General features: G+C 34.2%; 2 protein-coding genes across 2 annotated transcripts in view; one reads left to right on the forward strand and one right to left on the reverse strand.

Annotated features, from left to right (window-relative positions):
- The first annotated feature begins 1,387 nt into the window (after nt 1-1,387).
- Nucleotides 1,388-7,300, forward strand: LOC146994073 (uncharacterized). The gene is made up of 2 exons (XM_085826806.1): nt 1,388-1,574; nt 3,739-7,300. The coding sequence occupies exon 2, from the start codon at nt 3,848-3,850 to the stop codon at nt 6,413-6,415; it is 2,568 nt and encodes an 855-aa protein (XP_085682932.1). The 5' UTR covers nt 1,388-1,574; nt 3,739-3,847; the 3' UTR covers nt 6,416-7,300.
- Nucleotides 7,301-7,737: 437 nt separating this feature from the next.
- The window catches only part of LOC118186570 (monocarboxylate transporter 9-like), a 38,531-nt gene continuing 25,677 nt past the window's right edge, over nt 7,738-20,591 (reverse strand). The window contains exon 7 of the mRNA XM_035356676.2: nt 7,738-11,788. Within this exon, the coding sequence (XP_035212567.2) occupies nt 11,565-11,788 (224 nt within the window). The 3' untranslated portion in view covers nt 7,738-11,564. The remainder of the gene's footprint in view (nt 11,789-20,591) is intronic.

Below are 20,591 nucleotides of genomic sequence, written 5' to 3' on the forward strand. Positions count from 1 at the left end.
TTCTTGAAAATAGAAAATGCTTTCATGAGTTGAATGTACAATTTATGTAATATAAATTAATTCAATGATTTTTTAACATACACTGAAGAGCCTAAACATTATGACTACCTATTCAATAACACGTTGCGCAAACTTTGGCCTGCTGAACAGCTGCAACTCTCCTTGGCATGGATGCCACAAGTTCTTGGTGGATGACTGGAGACAGGTTTTACCAAATGCAGCGGTCACGCAAAGCCGAGATATTCTGACATGGCGGTGTCTGGGTTCTCAGGAGCGGCTTCATGACATCCAAGTGGTTTTCCTCATGTTTAACGTGTATACGAGCCAGTTTCCCTTAAAAAGTCCTCCACGAAGGCATCCCTCCCTTAAGGCAGATAGCCCTCGAGTGCTTTGCCGTAATCTAATACACCAACCAAACCATCATGACATCCAAAATGTGCCGTATCTGGTTAAGATCCGGTTAGTTAGGTGAAGTTAATTGGAATTCATCCTTATGCTCCTCGAACTACTCCAACGCAATTCGAGGCTTGTGATATAGGGCGTTTTCCTGCTGGAAGTTTCTATTTCCAGCAGACACCATATAAGGGTGCACCTGATCTGTCCAGCAGACACCATATAAGGGTGCACCTGATCCGCAAGTATGTTGAAATAGTCCGCAGCTTTCATGGTCTGTTTTACCTAATCGAAGAGTCCCAAACCCACCCATGAGAACTTGCCCCGAAGCATAACACTGCTACTACCAGCTTGTGCATGACCTGCTGTACAGGGAGGAGCAGTTGCTTGCCTGAAAGACGGCGCACCCTGACACGACCATCGACGTGATGAATGAGAAATTGTGATTCATCGGACCAGGCAACTATCTTCCACTTATCCAAGGTCCAGTCTCCATGTTAAATAGCAGCTCTTCGCACCTCACACAGTATCTGACAGGGCATGGCTCATATATGTCCTATCTTCACAGATTTCACCCAAGATGCAGTGACCAATGTATTTGTGACAGTACTGGTGACCCAGATCACTATCTGTTTGACTGCTGTCACACAGAGAATTCATATTTAAAAAGACCAACTGCAACAATCAATATGCCGGCATGGTTCAAGAACACACTTAAGAATAAATACGCGCTCAGCCGCACTAGAGACTGCACTACCATTGCTAAAAGCATTGCTGACAGCCTGGAGTGACTTCTTTCCTTGAACACCGTGCCGTCAACAGCCAGTACCTCCTATATACGAAGCCAAGCCTCTAGGGTTGCTTGAACGGTCTGACGTCATCTAAGTCGTCATTCCTACCATCTTCCTCGCGACAAAGAATGAAAGAATATACTTCGGTGTCGTAGCGTAGTAAACTGACTGTTGTTTGAAAGTGTAGTGTGCTCTAATAGAACATTTTTCATTTAAATTACTTTATTTTTTATTACGCCACATAAATGCTGTGTTGCAACATGCAAAGGAAATTATAAGAATGGCCCGAAGGTGGCTGTATTTAGTTTTCCTACGGAAGAACAACTGAGAAAACAATGGATTTGGAACTGCAAACGAAAAGATGGATTCAAGCCTACGAAACATTCAAAGGTAAGCATGCATTTCATTTTTAAATTAGAAAATTCCTGAAAGATTAATGTCATTGAAAGAAGCATGACTTGAAACTGTGAAAACAAAAAATTCTGATTGCAAGGGAAATAATTTACTAAAGTTCCATTGCATTCAACCATAGAAAATAAAACGAAGTTTTAATTATTTTCTATACAAGCATAGTTATATATTTATTTACTAGGCAGAAATTTCTCTTATTATGAATGAGTATTATTAATGAATTCTTTCAGTAATTTATATTTTCGGCGTCGGGATCTTTATAACACGCACATTGATTTGGGATTGATTAATCTTTCAGGAATTTATGTTATACAGAGCTTATACTGAATTTTAAAGTGATTATAAAATGGACCCTTTTCTCAATAACTAGTCAATAGAAAATCCACCAACCGTATAATGTTCATATTATAACTTTAAGTAGATAAATATAAAATGCTTCAAGTCGTAATTTTAAAGCCGTTAATTTAAAGTTGTTTTAGATATAAGTATTTAACTGTTTGGGTATACTATTTCTTTTGATTTAGATAAGTCTCGTTCCATCTATTTTATTTTTATTTTTTTTCTTTTTAAAACTGAATGTATGCAATGCCCATTTATTATATTCTAGGAGCATTTGAGAATGCATTTTGCTCGTAACTCATGTGAACAGGAAATTAATGCTAATTATGCAATGTTCTAAACTTTATTAATTCTAAAATCCTTAAAAAAATTATGAAATATATGTAAAAGAAAACAATCGTATAAATGGACTAGTTTTGACAGTAATTATTTTAATTTCTGGAATAAGTTACAAGGTGTTTAAATTAAACTGTCTTGTTCAAATAATATTGCCTAAGATTGTAATACTAGTTTTCACTACATGTTAGCATAAATCCTAATTAGCCTATTAAATTGTTTCATGCACACACACATTTATAAAAGTACGAGTTTCTTATGCCAATAACACCTACCTTGTTACAGTGGTTCACTTGCTACTGGCAGTAAGTTCTTGTGGGCTTGAAATTTACATTAATTTCCTATCTAAAAACACTTATATAAGGGGTTTTGTTTATTTATACTTGTTGCAGTGGAATATGAAAATGTTTCATTGTATTAATAAGTTATATAACTTTTAAAATTTTTGAAAAAAGTTAAGAAAATTATATGGAAACTAAGCAATCTAGTGAGCCTTCCACAGTAATATAATGTCAAACACGATTGATGAATGTGAATATTTCACTCCAAAATTACATAAGAATAGCCTAAAATATTTAATTGCTGCAAATAAACTGTTAAATATACAAATTCTTGTTTTTTTTCTTTGTGTATCATATTTTAGCACTTATACTTGTTTTCAATAATTCAAGAAAAATGAATTTTTTTTAATGACTAATGATGTTTTATGCTCTTAAATATAAACATTCATAGGCACACAAGTAAATTTGTACTTCTGGTTGTGAACATATCATTTGTAAAAATGTTTAGAAAAAGAGCAAGTAACTTTATATTTGAATGGTACGAATGAATGTGGTTAATCTTATTCTTATCCATCAACTGATGGTTAATCTTATTCTTTTTATAACTGTATTATCACCATTTTGAATGTAATTCCATAACCAAGTGTTGTTTTCAAATAACTGAAGAAAGAAATATTTAGGATGTAGCAATTATATATTACATGAGCAATTGTATGTTACCTGAGGATGTATCAATTAAATATTACTTATGTTATATGCATTTGACATATGACAACAAACATGTGCTAATTATTTGTACTTTTCAAAACTTTATGACAGCATCCATGGCTCTTTTTAGCCCAAAAGAGTTAATAGTTTTGTTTTAAGATTTTGCATTATTCACTCTAAATGGCTGCATCACTTTTTTGCATTGTGCACTTTAAATGGCTATATCTCTTCAAATTGTTACCATCCAAACATTATCGCCCTGTATTATTTTTAAAGAAATTAAATGATGAACGTTTTCCACAACGGTAACCCTTCCCTTAAGCAGATAGCTCTTGAGTGCTTTGCCATGATTAAATAAAAATACAATAAAACCCTTATTAGACTGTGCATGTATTTAAAGGATGGCGAATGCTTACGATTTTATAATTGTTTAACCTTTTGATGCATGTTTATTTATTTGCTCTTTTTCATATTAAAAGGTGTGTGAACTTCACTTCAAGCAAGAGGATGTTCTGAGGCAAACTGAATTCTTTGATGAGAAAACTGGAAAGAAGATCATTATACCATTGTCATATCCTCGTTTAAAGAATGGTGCAATTCCAAGTCTGTTTCCTGATGGTCCGAGTCATCTTAGTTCCAGTGTTTCATCAAGGGAATCACCAGAGCATAAAAGACTCAGAACAAGATGCACTCAAAAAAGCCTTAGCCTGTAGCTTAGCTGAAAATGAAGAGTATGAACGAAAACAAATGTTTTATAATTTAGATGAACTAAAAATTTGTTTTAATACTGTGAATTTACCAGATAACTGGATAGTTATACACAGGCCTATACATACTATGATTCTTAATATTTCTAATGACAATCATCCAAAAATTCTAAAATCATTATTTATTGATTGTAATTTGAATATATCTGTAGCAATTAGAAATATACCTATTAAATCACTGAAGCAATATGTACTCCCATCAAAAATTAACAACCTTAAAGATATTTTAAGTATTTTAGAGAAATTAGACCTATTTGCCTCAAATGATTCATCTGAAGACAGTATTCAAAATTATTTACAAATTGTAAATGAATTAATGACAATTTTAAAAAAGAAAATTCCACATAAAAACAATGAAATAAATTTTCTCCTTGAGCAACTATCAAACTTGAATTCAGAAAAACAGCAATATAGGTATTCTGCAGACTTTCTAATATTTTCCACTTTACTTCACACAATTTCACCACATGCATATAACTTTATTCGAAATTCAGAAAATATTATTATGCCTCATCCACGGACCATTCAGAAAATTTTTTCAGATTTTAATATATATCCAATAAATGAACAATACAACCAAAAGTTCCTAAGCTACATAAAATTTAAATTTCAAGAGCTATTAGAAAAAGATCTGCTTGTTATTTTAATGATTGATGAAATTCATCTAAATCAAGCATTTGATTATAAAGGTGGTAATTTGTGTGGAATGGCATATAATTGCAAAAATGCTGCGTCTAGTGCATATGTTTTCATGATTCACAGCCTATTATCTGTTTATAAGGATGTTGTACATATTTTGCCGGTGAAAACACTTAGTGCGGATAATTTGTATATTTATATTAAAAAAATTGTTGTGGGATTAGAAAATATTGGGTTTAAAATTATTGCTATTGTCACTGACAATAATTCGATTAATAAAAAGGCTATGTCTCTGTTTTCAGAACCACCTAAAGTTAGTATTGTTTATCAAAACCCTGTTGACAAATCTAGGCCAATGTTTTTTATTATTGATACAGTGCATATTTTAAAATGCATTAGAAATAACTGGATAAATCAAAAAAATAATAATCAGAGTATGTTTTTCCCAAGTTTTGATGATGCTTCACATATTGAAACTGCATCTTTTTCTTGTATTAAAAAATTACATGAATCTGAAACTGGTAAGTTATTAAAGTATGCTTATGGTCTGACAATAAAAGCTCTATATCCAACTAACTTAGAAAAACAAAGTGTAAAGCTTGCATTGCAGATTTTTAATGATAATGTTGTTGAAGCATTATTTTCTTTTGGGCAGCAGAAAAAAATAATAAATTCCCAAGAAACTGGAAACTTTATTAAAATAATAAACACATGGTGGTCAATTGTAAATGTGAAATCTATTTTTAAAGGGGTTCATAAAAATAATGTATTTGAAACACCTTTCACTGTGGCAGAAAATGATGAAAAATATGTTTTTATGAATAACTTTTTGAATTGGCTAGATAGTTGGAAAAATTTGAATTTAACCTCTGGTTGCCTAACCAAAGAAACTCACTTTGCAGTATACCATACAACGTATGCTTTAATTGAGATATCAAGGTATTGTATAAATGAGTTGGGTTTTAAATACCTTTTACTTGGAAAAATACAAACAGATATGTTAGAGGCTAGATTTGGTAAGTACAGGCAACTGGCTGGAGCTCACCATAATATTTCTATCAGACAGGTTTATGAAATAGAGGGTAAATTAAGACTTCAGAGTACATTACCAACCCTAATAAATTCTTCAAAATTTGGAAATATTTCTCTTCATGTATCTGATTTTAAAGACACCGAAGAACAAACTTTTGATGACACTGATGTACAAACATTCATAGATGAAATAACAGTTGAAGATAGTGATATACACGACATAAAATTGGATGTACCTATTTTGACTTATATAGCTGGATATTGCTGTTATAGTATGCTAAAAAAGTTAAAATGTGATGTATGTAAATCCAATATTACTATTGATAAGGAGTTAGCTTTAGAAAACGATGAAAATATTCATTCATGGATTAAGGTTTTTGATAGAGGTCTTATGTATCCTCATCCTGATATTTTACATGCTGTTATATACAATTTTATTGTTGTTAAGAAACTTATTTCAGATGAATATGAGCAAAAATTTTTATTTTCGGCAAATCCACGAGTTACAGTGTGTAAAATTACTCTAAATTTACTTCATGAAAATTTTTTTTTAGAGTTGAATGACTGTCCTAAACTTCATGACCCTCAAATTATTTTGAAAAACATCATACAAGCATCAACGAATATTTTTCTAAATAATTACTGCAAAAAGTTGAATGATAATCTTTTAAGTAACAATTTAAATAAGCAACGGAAATTGAAAACATTAAAAAAATAATTTATGCATACAGCAGAAATGACATATACTATGTTTATAAGTTAGTAAACTTTATAAAATAAGATAGTGACACTAATCTATTGTTTCTTATTATCTTCAGACTTAACTTGTAATTCATTTTATTTAAATGAATATTTTTTGCAGAATGTGGATAGTATGTTAAATAAAAAAATAGTGCTTTTTCTATTTGTGTTGTGAAATCTTTACCAACTCTTTCAAAATGCATGCACACACACACACACAAAAAAAAAAGCATTTGTAATAGTTAACTAATTATGACAGTAAAGTGCTAAAGTTGTTAAGTCTCTTATATAATATCATTTTGTGCAAAATAGGTGTATTTATTGTAAACTAGAGAAATATTGATTTTTGAAGATAAAATACTTTGCCAATTAATATTATTATTGTTTAGATTTTGAAATCAGTATCTTGCAATTTTTTAATATTATTTTAATTGAAGCAGACATGTTTATTACATTAATTTTACACTGTAAGAAGAAAATAAATATAATTTGTTTTTACCTACAATTTCATATGAGTTATTTTTATAGATATTCATGCATTTTTATGGAGGAAATTCACTGTATTCTTATACAATATTTCATTGTAATACATGCTAGATTCTGTCAAAACTAAAATGAAATACTTTGGAATTAAAATTTCTAATGATGTGGTTGTACATATACAGGGGAAAACTTATCAAAAATAAATTGAGTAAAAAAATATTTTTAATCCTTCCCAGCTGTAAGGCTTCATGCAGTTATACTAAACTATTTTGATATTAAAGAGACTTAACTGTAATAAAAAATAAGTAGCATCAAGTTACATAAATAAATAGTCATCCCACCCTTTTTCCCACTGTAGTATGCAATGCCATTTCCTATTACTTCCAGTTATAAATTTACTAGTACAAAAAATTCAGGCCAAAAAAATAAATAAATAAAATCCTTTTTATATGTTTTGAATCCTAATTGTGTTGCTTTCCTTTAATAAAAATCTGAATTATTTTGAAAATTTTAAATCTTACTTTACATCTTAACAATCAGGCTATATTTATTTTCATTTATAATAGGAAAATACATAAAATTTGTTATTCTTTCAATTCTAAGAATTGAGGACATTTGATCTATTTAGATGTTTTAAAAGTTCCTACTGATTACCCTGATAAAAATTCCAGTAAGTACATATATAAACTTCATATTTATCATTTGCTAAAGAATTCTCAAATAAGTTACAATAAAATGCTTTCAGGAACAAAAATTTACAAGTTACAAAAAAAAAAAAAAAAAAAAAAAAAAAAAAAAAAATATGCACATAATTAGACAAAAGGGATGTTACAAACATTTAACAATAAGAATGAAACATAAGAATTTTGAATTCCTAGCAAGTGTCAAGTTTGTTGAATTTTTACAATTTTTCTTTTTTTTATTATTGGGGAAGATGCAGTTATGTATTCTCAAATAATGATCTAATTTAAAATGCCTAAATATATGAAATGTTTTGCTACCGTATTTTAAAACTACCAATGAATAAATATTGATAGATGCTAAAAAATAGTATTTTTCAAATCATTCTCCAGGTTTCTCATCTGTTAAGAAATTCAGTCCCACACTGAAGTGAAAAAAAAAAGCGGAAAATGACTAAACAATTATGTGTAAATTTGTATTTACGAGAAACAGAAAATGCCGTTAAAAATTGATTAAAATTAATTTAAGGATTTTTAGTGTTAATCAACTGTAAACTTGCTTAATTATGCATTATCCTCTTTGTTAAGGAAGAAAATATATATTCTTCAGAAAGCAAACCAGCATCAGCCAGATATTCAGTATATATTTATTACTACTAATCTGAAGTATGTTGAATTAATTTCTTTACTATACTGTTATTATTTTAAGCGTAAAAATATATAAGGAAAGTAAGGTTAGGTATTTGAAATTAGAAAATGCAGTCGATGAAATCAAATCGGAATATATATATATTTGCACACACACACACACATATATATATATTTAAAACCAAACGATATAGTAAGCCTTATGCAAGGAAATAAAAACTACTTTTCATTTTCTCTCCTCTTAAAGGAATAACAGCGATAAGTGGTTTCATGTGGCAACCATGCTTTCTGTACATAAGGACGACTTTAGTGACGTAGTGTGCGGCGTGCCGTGGCTTCGTTTATAGGAGGTACTGCAACAGCCCGCTCCGTACATATATGAATTTATATGTACATGTATATTTATATGTATATGTAATTATATGTATATTTATATGTATTTTAATGTCTTGTGTTTTTTGTTGTTTTTTGCTGTTTTTAATAATATTTAATATTATGATTAATCCAGAACTCATTTAATGTATTCCACAATTTGTAATGTATTTGATCACCTTTACATCTGCACCTGATTATTATAGCACATCCTTAATATAACTGTACGCCTAACATGTACCATAATAGTGAAAAGTGTTCCGCTTAGTCTCAGCAGTCCCCAGCATGCACGTTCTTTCCATGTTCTGATCTTTATTTCAATGTTCCTCGTTCCGTGGCCAATCCCCGGAGGACACAGTACTAAGCTCTGTATTTATATTTACTCGGGTATTTATATTTAATTCCATCGACGGGATTCAACAGGCTGAAAAGCACTTAACCCAGTGAGCCAGCTGTTCCGTCGATGGCGAAAGTCTCTATGTTCTCCGCTAACTGTAGGTGTAGTTGAGAATGACGCATGGTCAACAGAGGCACACGAGTGGGAAAAACTTGCACATGGACCTGCATTGTACTGGGCTATAAGATGAGCCCCTATCTGGCTCCGATTTTGCTGTAGCAAGCATGACCGTCTCCGACGTCCTTTTCTTTGATGACGCGTGGACATTCAAGACCTTGGCGTCTATTGCTGATTTCAACGTCATTTATCTGCTTTGCATAAATACTAACAACGGCAGATCGTGAAGAACCTACCAATCATGCAGTTTCGGAGATACTGGTTCTGAGTCTTAAGTTCATTACAGTCTGCCATCTAGCAAATTCGCTCAGTTCAGCAGCCTTTCCATCATTTGCAAAAGTAAGTGCAAGAAGGATGCCTTACTACCATCCAGAAGCAATTAAATACCATTCCCACTTAATCACGTGCCCTCCACGCCATCTACACTCATGTCCATAAATTAAGGATAATTCGGAGTCACGCGGAAATCGAACTCTAAAATAAATATATCACCTGTAAAATCACTACACACATCTTCAAGAATCATATGCAAATTTCAGGAAGTAACCAGATGACAACGATGGTACGTCACAATGACGACAGTGTAAGAGAGTGATATATAAGGAATACAGACAAAGAAGTAAAATTGTTCGCAGGCGCTTTATAAGCATTTCAGTGCAATAACCGAATAGTTATGACAGAAAGGACGCATTTGGATGATTTTTTACGTGGTAGAATTATCGGCCGTCTGGAATGTGGGCGTACCCAAAACTAGAAGTATCAGACGAACTTGGAATTGCCCAGAGTGTCATCTCCAGGCTTTGGCAACGATTCCAAGATGATGGTAATGTGAGTAGACGTTACAGCACAGGTCGCCCCAGAGTTACAACGCCAAATGAGGACCGGTATTTTGCAGTTACTACCAAAAGAAAAAGGCGGAGCTTAGCCTCAGACCTGTCTCGTCAGCTCTCTTCAGCCACTGGTACGACAATTTCAAGGCAAACCGTGTACAGACGCTTAGGGCAGATTGGTCTATATGCTCGTAGACCTATCAGATGCGTTCCACTTACTGCAACTCACTGTCGCCTGCGGTTAGCCTGGAGTAGAGAGCATGCATTGTGGACACCGCAACAATGAGCTTGTGTGATGTTTTCCGACGAGTCCAGGTTTAGCTTGCAGTCTGATTCTCGCCGAACTTTCATATGGAGAGCTCCAGGTACCCGTTACCACCACGAAAACATCATTGAACGACACCGTTACGGTGGTGCAGGAGTGCTCGTTTGGGGTGGAATTATTCTGGGTTCCAGAACTGACCTGCATGTTCAAATTGGAACCATGACAAGCCAAATATATCGGGACGTCATTCTGGAACAACATGTACGTTTGTTTCGGGGCGCCATGGGCGCACAATTTGTGTTTATGGATGACAACGCCCGTGCTCACCGTGCAAACATCGTAAGCGAATGCCTTTAATCGGAGGATATCACCCGTATGGACTGACGAGCACTCTCACTGGACTTGAATCCGGTAGAGCACGTGTGGGACATGCTTGGTCGACGAGTTGCAGCCCGTCAACCTCCTCCTACATGTCTACCGGAACTTCGGAGAGCATTGCTTTTTGAGTGGTGTAATATCCCCCAAGATCAGATCGATAATTTGATATTCAGCATGGCTAGGCGTTGTACGGGCTGTATTGCATCGTCTGGGAGACCTACAATGTATTAGCAATCATACCAACCATGTAATATTGGTTTTTTGTAAATAGGTTTTTTTTTTGTAATTTGCTCCAGGGAGAAAAAATCGCTAATTTTTTTAATAATATCAAACATATAACATCGTTTTTTGCTCTTTACCTTTTGTTTAATAAATAAGCTTTAGAAATAAGTCAAATTTGTTTTGCTTTTAACTCTTCCTTTACCTGATTTCGGATTATCCTTAATTTATGGACATGAGTGTAGATAAGTTCATTGAAAAATACGGGGATTGTGGTAATGCTTTGGCTCGTCGGTGCAAGTCCAATGAATATAATTTTCTTTGAGAAAAGACACTTCTGACTGCATGGCTTTTCCTGAAATTCTACGTTAAACACATAAAACACATATAAAATTATTTGTTTACAATTTGTAAAAGTAAACATTAAACTCAATTATCTGTTGCAACACAATAAAACAGGGATTACATTAATAATTACAGATGAATAAAAATAATTATAGCTTAAATAATAAAGAAATAATAACAAATTGACTAAAAAAGTAGTCCTAAATACGTTTTCGAAACAAAATTTTCTTTGCCCCAAAGTAAACGGGAGACTTTCCAATATGACAACATTCACCTTATTTTCGGGTAGAACCAAGATGGCGGTGAGAGGGAATGCAAGATGGCAGCTTTCTGGATCATACGTCTTTTCCGTGATGTCACTTCCGTCGCCCCATTACTACTCAGCTACATCATTACATTTTGGTGCAAATTTCTTCATGCGATTTAGATTCTGTAAGAGCGAGTTCTGTACGCGCAGGAACTGACATATTTAGAAAGTCTTCTCCTTTTCTATTTTTTCTGCCTGAAATCCTTTGAACACAAGGAATAAAGAAGAGCATGAATCCACTGAAAGCCATCATAAATCCAGAAACGTAAAAGCCAGGATCATAAGACCGGGTATAATCGTATAACCAACCTGAAAAAAAAATCCCAGGTTATCCATATTGCATGAATATATACTCAATTTTGTTTTCTAGATACGACCTGCCAATTGATAACAGTATCGCCGGTAATGGAGTGCAGAATGCGACGTGTCTGGCTCAGTTTAAATGGCAAAAAGATGCATCACATAGGCAGCTCATAGGATATGGTAAAGTAACTTAACATAACATAACATCGTTAATCTCACTTCAAAAAAATGGTTAGTGTTCCATCATTTACACTGTGCAGAGAACAGTTAAGCACGCGAGAAAAGTGTTAGACTATGGAGTTAGATTTGTAAAAATCCCACATTACGGTGGATTAGTTAAAGCAGAATTTAATTTGTATTTATAAAAGCTGGTACGCACTTTTTAGAAACGATTGTGATTATTAGATTTATTAATAAAAACATATTTATTGCGATTTATTTCTGTCTGATAGCCTTGATGCTTGGCATCAGGTAGAGATGTCTATGAAAGTAAAATTTTCTTAGTACTGTTATGTCAGTTTCATCCCATGCCACGTGTGTCGTTTTTCATTGTTCTTGCTTGCCGTTTTCCTAAGGCAAGTTTTAACAAGTCGAAAGCACAAATGTACGAGGCCAGATTAAAAAGTGAGTTATGACGATTTGTTAAATTATCAATACAAAAGTAACACAGCTATGACAGCACTCAATGTAAGTTCACTTTTCCACATAGTTCCCAAGACACTCTAAACATTTCTCCGAAAGGACAACCAACTTTTCGTTTCCGGATGCATAGAAATGTCCTCCAGAGCTATGTAACCACACAGACACAGCTGCTTTCACCTTCTCATAATTTCGGAATCCTTGTCCACCGAGAAGCTTTTTATGCTTGCCGAAAACATGAAAGTAACATAGCGCTAAATCGGAACTGTATGGAGGATGCTGCCTACCTCCCACTTGAATCGCTGCAGCGGATCGCACGTTTGGCTAGCCTTGTGAGGTGTTGCGTTCATGTTTTCGGTATGCCTAAAAGGCATCTCGCTGGACAACGATTCCGAAATGATGAGGAGATGAAAGCAGCTGTCTCCGTGTGGTTATATAGCGCTGGAGGACATTTTTATGCATCTGGAGTCTAAACGTTCGTTTTCGTTCGGAGAAATGTTTAGAGTGTCTTGGCAACTCTGTGGAAAAGTGAACTTACATTGTATGCTGTCATAGCCGTGTTGCTTTTGTATTGACAATTTATTAAATGGTCATAACTTGGAAGTGTAATTTACTTTTTGATCTGCCCTCGTACTTAGCAGAAGCTTCAGATGATTTCAGGTATTTTATTAATTGGGATACATTTTTGTGTTCCTAATGCTTTCTTTACTAAATAAGAGGCAGTTAACTTAGACATGTGACTACAGGCTTTGTCTATATGAAGCTCAGTTTTACTGATGTTCTTTTCACACATGGCTGGAATTTCTTCCTCAAAAATTTCCTCTAAAATAAATAGACAGTAACGTGCGCTGGAGATAAAAAAAATGTTTTATTCCATACAGTGCAACCACCGCTCGTTATTAAATCTTTGCGGCTGTTAATCAAATATTCATTGAAATTTTACAAAATATGAAATAGGTAATAAAGCAAATTCAGAATTCGGGCTTCGAGGGGCCCATATTCCCGTGGAGGAATACGTTGTTCAAAATTCGATGGCTCTAGGTATAACTGTTTTTTCACAATGCGAGAAACATACATGCATTCATACAGATTCTTCATTAGTTAATTTCTTTAAAGATAATACAGGGCGATAAAATTTTGTGGCAACAGTTCGTGGATACAGACGTTTATAGTGATTTGACACAAAATGCCGTTTCGAGAATAATAGCCCTTATGACTAACGCCTTTTTGGGTTAAAATTTGAGATGAGATAATGAAAACTTCAATCACCAAATCAACCAGGAGTATGTTAGGAAACACACAAATGTAGAAAACGTTGGCAATCTGCATTTCTTGCGTGGAAGTTATCATCTGAAAACAGATTGCCGACAAAAATATTTGTGAGGCAATATACTCTGTTGGAGAGTTTTATTGTAAATACATTTTTCTGCAGAGTTTAGTATGTCAATAACTGTTTACGTTATTGTTATTGCTTACGGATGGCCGACGGTTTTAAGTAAGAAAACACGAGACATTCGCCCCGGCTTCTACTGCGGGTGGTTGAACGGATGAACGGCATAAGTATTATGCAATTTTATTCATGTATGAAATAAATATGGCCAGTTTTATTTTAGGCTGCCTCAAGGCACTTTTATGATATAATGTAATAATGTAAGTCAATCCAATCCAACGATTATAATTCTTGAAAAAGCGATTCATAAGTACCTCTAATTTTTCATCAAAATACTTTCATTCCTATCAGAATAACCAGACACAACATATTTTTCCGAGCGATTAATTTAGTGAATGACAACTTTTTGCTGGTAAATTTAATCACTTCCCCTCATGAAAAGAAGAATGTTTTATTTCTCTAACCGTCATGTTTTTAAGTGAAATAATACCATTTAAATTCTTCACATAAATATGACTATATACACCCAAAAGCTACATTTGATACTTACGTATTATCGCAACCAGGTTAGCGCGATTTGTAAGTTTGAGTAAAAATGTATGAATAGAAAGAAAATGTACATTTATTAAATACAGATAATTTTTAATACAGTTTTTTTTATATTATTTTGTTTTAAAATATAAAATAGCAATTAAACCCTTCCGGTTTCGAATTTGAATAAGTTGCAGAATTATTTTTTCGGCGGAAATCTTTTGGCTATTGCTTTTAGCACTGATTGAAAACCATCTTCGCCATTAACAGCTTGAGCTTGGCGCCATATAAATTCGATAAGGTATGACTCAAGATGATGACGGGCTGTTCCTCTCTGTTTTTAGTTGCGCCATTTGGATGAGCCCCACATGCGCTCTACACGTTGTGTGTGAACGCCCGTCTTGGGATCCACAAAGTTATATTCGTGATTAACAGTTCCATGCAGAAATCCAGCATTTTCGAACTCACTTGTATTGTATCCTTTCCAGCAATCCGAATAAATGATGCTTCCTTCCTTGATATTTTCGCAAATTTTTTCCATGAGGGTAACGGCACTTCTGTTAGGTACAGTAACCAAAAAAGTCTCTTTCTTTTCTCGGCAAATTCTGCCGAAAACCCATTGCTGTGGTAGTAGACGCCCAGTGTTATTTTTTCTTTTTACAAATAAATTCTTTTTACAAAACTACGTATAACACGTAAGGTTGCCGTAAGTAGGGTCACCAAATTTGGCGATTTATGCGAATCTTGGCCTGGTTGCGTTAATACGTAAGTACCCTACATTTTAAATTAAGCTATAAGATAATGAGAGTTCTCATACTAAGCGTCCTTAAGTTAGATACTCCTAAACTTTAACTAAAATTGTTCGCGAGTAATGCCGTCTTCAAGGTAATCACTGGTTAAGAAGTTACACATATTTTTATGTAAATCTGTTAAAAGCTTTTAAAAGATAACAACGTCTCAATAATGTTAAAGAAAACAAATATCTTCACGCACTGATGAGTGTTATAAGGTATTTCTCCCGCCTTCCTAGCGTGCCTTCGTGGTGTAGTGGTTTGGCACTCTGGGCCGATATTCCAGAGGACCGTGGTTCGATTCCCGGCGAAGGCGATTGATAATATTTCATCTCTCTGGCTTCCAAACATCCTAATGTCTCTACAGTGTAAAAAGAACATTTAAATAGCTCAAGAACGCTTTGAAGCACGCTCGCTTTTGATTGTATCCTGTACTTAATCTTGACTTTATTTTCGATGCAGATGCTGAAGGAATGACAGAGCATTTATTTTGCAATAAATCTGAAAATTTTTAGGTTTTAACGGTCTCCCCAAACGGTTTGTAAGACCTGTGAAACAGGGTTTAAGCCATAGCCAATTACAGAAGCTAAATTTGCGTTTGCGTGAATATGTTTATATATTTCCCACTCTGTTTTTCCACTGAATAGGTTTCGTACTTTCGCTCTTCTACTAATGTCGACTCCTACACCAAGTTGAAAATTCGAACTTTAGGCCAAAACCCCTAACCACTTTTTGTGATGCAGCAAGGTCTAGTCACCTAGCAACGAAGCTCGGCTTTAACAATTTATGACATTTATGCCCCCGTCTGAACGTAGCCTTAAGGTTTTTTATGCTCTCGCTGAGCTCGTAATCTACCAGTCTTCTGCTACACTTACTCCTACTAACCGATTGTTTCCTTAGCTTTATTATTAAGCATAATTTTCTTCGCACTTACGTCCTATACAATTCAACAGCGAAATTACAAAAATTTTAAAAGCAGCATAGCAGTAAAAGTTATGATTCCCGATGCTGAATTAAATGATGGCGTACATTTTTCAGTTTGCTTTCAGACTTTTCTCAGTTCATCACATAAATGTTCAGTTTTCTTAATAAGATAACTTCGTAATTTTTTTTTTTTTTTCATTTTTATTATTAACATTGTGTGTATTGATTTTTTCAAATAACATACTCTTCGCGATTATGCCACATAAAATTCCGTTCAATAGCAAAATCCCAAAATATTTAAAAACAGCATACCTTTAGAATTTCAGACACACAGTCTCGCGCGCTGGAGATAAAAATATTGACTTCCGTACAGTGTTGCCATTCCTGGCGTTGAAATCGTTAAATTTGTTAATCAAAAATTCGTTAATGCTACACAAAATATGGAACAGATAATAAAACAAATTCAAAGGTCGGACTTTTAGGTATAAACGTTTGGGTGGAGGACTACATTATTCAGAATTTATGGCTCTAGGTACTGTCGTTTTCCCACAGTGCGAGAAACATTCATATATTCATACAGATTCTTCATTATTTAATTCCTTTAAATGTGTTAACATTTGCCAGTGTACTAACATTTGGTAGCAACAATCCAAAAAGTGAAATGGACATTTATAGGGAACAGACGCAAAATGCTGTTTCGAGACTAAGACCCCATTCGGGATTAACATCCCTTTTGGGCTAACAAATAAACGATGAAAGCGTCTTATTGCGAACTTCAGTGAAAAACTTTCAGAACCAGAAAGAAATTGCCCTGTTACAAGGAAATAAAAAATCTTTAACACTTAAAGCAATAAAAAGTGTTCGTCATTAGATCTACGGCTGTAATGAATTCAACACTTAATTTACAAAACCGAGACTATGAAAAATAGAAATTAAAAAACAGAATCGACAACTACAGAGAAATGATATGCCCATTTGTTGCTAACAATAATCTCTATACGCAAGCTAATAATTTTCAAGAGCGGCTCATGTAGAAAAGGAAAACATCACCGATAGAAATCCTAGGAAAATAAACGTTTGAAGCACTTTCTGATTAAATACCTTAATATAGATTGGACAATATTTCAGGGAGACCCTTCAGACTACAGAATACTAAAATACAAAGCCATGAATTAATGACAGACGGGGAGGGGGGGTCAAACCGGTTTTGTTTGGTTTATTTAAGTGACAAAGCCCGTTAGTGCTATCTGCAAGGAAAGAATATTTTCGAACAGGGATTTCTAAGGGAAGCTGGCTCGTATTTGCGTTTCACATGGGGGGGACACAAGAATGCACGTACAACCAGCTCGTTCACCTGTAATCGAACCGAGGTCGAACTACCAGTGTTTAGCGGTCTTATCCAGTCGGCCACTGCTGGGAGATTTATTTTGAGATCGGCAAATTCTCTTAAGAAGACCTAGAGGACTTTGTTATTTTGTAGCTTATGAGTATTTCCTACTAGCAGATGCTTTGTTATTAAGAATGTAAAGTATACTGCTATTTCTTATGGGAGAAAGCCTAATTAAGTGTAAAAAATGGCCAAAACCTCATGGTGTTGGACCCATCAGTGACCGAGCAGTAAAGTAGCTGAACACTGGTAGTTCGGTCAGTAGCGTGAATGCCGGCAAACAGGCTGGCTCCGTGGGCGTTTTCGTGGTTTTTCCCATGTATAATGTATATACGAGCCAGTTTCTCTTAGAAAGTCCTCCAATATTCAGTTTATCATAAAGCAGAAAATGAAGCTATTGCATTCTTTCAGGAAATTGCATCATCCACTCCAAATGGACCCGTCAGCGGCCGAGCAGTAAAATCGCTGAACACTGGTAGTTCTGACCTGGGTTCGAATCGAGCGAATGGGCTTGCTACATACCTGCATTCGTAGTTTTCCGCATGTGTAACGTGTATGCGAGTCAGTTTCCTTAGAAAGTTCTCCAGGCACCCCTTCCCTTAGGCAAATAGCCCTCCAGTGCTTTGTTATAATTAAATGAACCAAAATTATGACGCCGTATGGCACCGAAATGGTCACAGATACAATAACAAGAGCAATTACAGAGTTACTTTTGACATTTTCAAATTATTACATCGATATCTAATTTGTACAAGCAAATCCTTGTTGATATGTATTATTCCAGCAACTGGTCAGAAAAATAGGCCTGTTTTGCTGAGAAAACGTGGAATATTTCAGAAGTTCTTGTGCAGTACTGAGTGTTTCGGTTTAGAATGTCTTCTTTCGCACACTTGGAAAAATATCATCATTCGTATGTTTTTTCAAGATTCAGCTGAAAGGACTGAGACAACATATAAAAAAATCAGTATGAAGCCAAGTCGAAGAACACAGAGTTCAGAGAAGGAAACCAGGAATATGTGTGGATGTCTCTAAGCGCTGTCTCGGGAAGCTGTAGTTATCTTCTAAGGATTTAAGTTTTACTAACGTTTATTTTAATTTAAAATTTTGCTATCCTCTCTTATTTCTCATTTACGGCCAAAATAAGCGCGATTAGTTTTGTTTATGCAAATGAGCTTGCAAACTGTTAAGTATTTAAGATACGGCTTTTATTTATTTAGAAGTCAAACAACAAAAATCAGCGTATTGTTTTCAAATTTTCACAGGACTAGTTTCGATGGTTTACCGAACCATCATCCTCAGCTGCAAAAGCGCAAATAAAGGAGATAAAATATAGTGATTAGATAAGATATGATAAGAAAGACTGGACAGGTGTTAAGCTACTGGCGCCATCTGTTGATGAAACGAGAACTAAAACATAATTTCCTTAAAGGCTGAAGGCACAGATGGATTGGAATTAGGGTCGTTAACTAGAACAGAAAGAATTTTTTGAATGTGAAATGCCTCTAGAAAATCTAATTCACCAATAGAAGATTTTTTTGAATAATTTTGGCTCCAGAAAAACTGAAAGTGTGATTTTCGGACCGACAATGCTGGGCAACAGAAGACTTCTGTGTTTGCTTTTTTTAACGTATGTCTCATGTTCCTTAACGCGAAATTTTAAGGCTCTCTGAGTTTGACTTCTGAATTAATACTTGTTCGGCATGTTATTCTATCTTATTTATATGGCTTTTAGCCAAAAGAAAGAGTTAGAAAGAGACTTCTCGCTGCCTTACCACGCGCGTGTTTTTCATTCCTGTCTGCCTTAAAAGGTCAGAACTTAATTCTCACTGATACATGAAGACGTATTGTAGATTTTGCATTTCGCTCACTACATACGTAGTGTCAAAAGGCCAATCTTCGCGTTACTAATCTCTGTAAAACATCTTAGTTCCTATTTAATTAAGTTACTTTATTCCTTATTTTCCTCGTTTTAGACCATAAGTGCTGGTCTCTGTATCTCGAAGTGCGGGAGCGGCTGTACCCTGTGAGACATAAAGGGTAAAGTTAACCCTTCGCATTTGGGTTATATCTCCTCCATGGACACGGGCATAGTTTGAATAACTTCCCTGCTCCCGTTCAGGATTAATAATGTTCCTAAACGCAATTAGGAGGAATAGCAGTCCTGAGAATCTTTAGGGGTGTTGGAACCAAAAAATCTTTAAATATTTTAATTTCGGATTTTTGCATTTTCAAATTCTCTACCCTTTTATCTTTCTAAAAATACCATCTCTATGAAAATTAGAACTGTAAAAAATATAGTTTTAATTTGTCATCGAATGCTTTGATCAATGAGGAGTTTTACATAAAAACGCGTTTTTCTCCAAACGTGATTTTTTTATACTCGATGTACCTTTTCTCAGAAACTACTACTCACAGGTATCTAAAATTTTTATTCAGCTGTATATTATTATGTTTATATACTATATTATTATGTTTATATACTATATTATGTTTATATAGCTGTATAGTATTATGTTTATATTTAGCTAATAAGCCTTATTAGGTTTCTTAATATTTACTGAAATGAGCTTTTTTGTGGTAAACTAAGGGAAAAATGTTTTTAAATTTTGTGTGAGAAAAGTGCTAAATTTTACTATGCCTAACAAAATATTCTGTAAATTACTCTAACTTTCAAAATGTTTCAAAAGCTCAATTCAGTCATAATCAGTCATTTCATAATCAGATAGGTATACTTTAATTACACAAAAAATTTCAAGCGTCTACAGCAGATTTTGAGAAAATATACATCGAAAATGGAAGTTTAACATTGTCGGTATAGGGGTTGCCGATACCCCTTAATAATCGAAAATGCCTACAGCTTATCCCTCATACAATTAATTACAGCTGCTTTCGTACTCAAAGAAAACCGGTAATGTATCTTCAGATTCACATGCATGAAGTTGTAAGCGTATTTAAACTACTTGAATACATAAATTACAAACTTTGTTTACTAATGTTTCTTCTTTTGAGTGACACTACATTGAAATGAATTATTCGCCTTTATGACAATACAAAAAGGAGGAGACACACACAAACCTAATGTTTCAAATTGAGACATGTCTACTATGGTTACAACTGAAATCCACAAAATATTGTCGCTTGGATCGC

The sequence above is a fragment of the Stegodyphus dumicola genome, chromosome 11 (assembly GCF_044657685.1).
Source record: "Stegodyphus dumicola isolate Sdum_Otavi_A_Nest chromosome 11, ASM4465768v1".
NCBI classification, from domain to species: Eukaryota; Metazoa; Arthropoda; class Arachnida; order Araneae; family Eresidae; genus Stegodyphus; species Stegodyphus dumicola.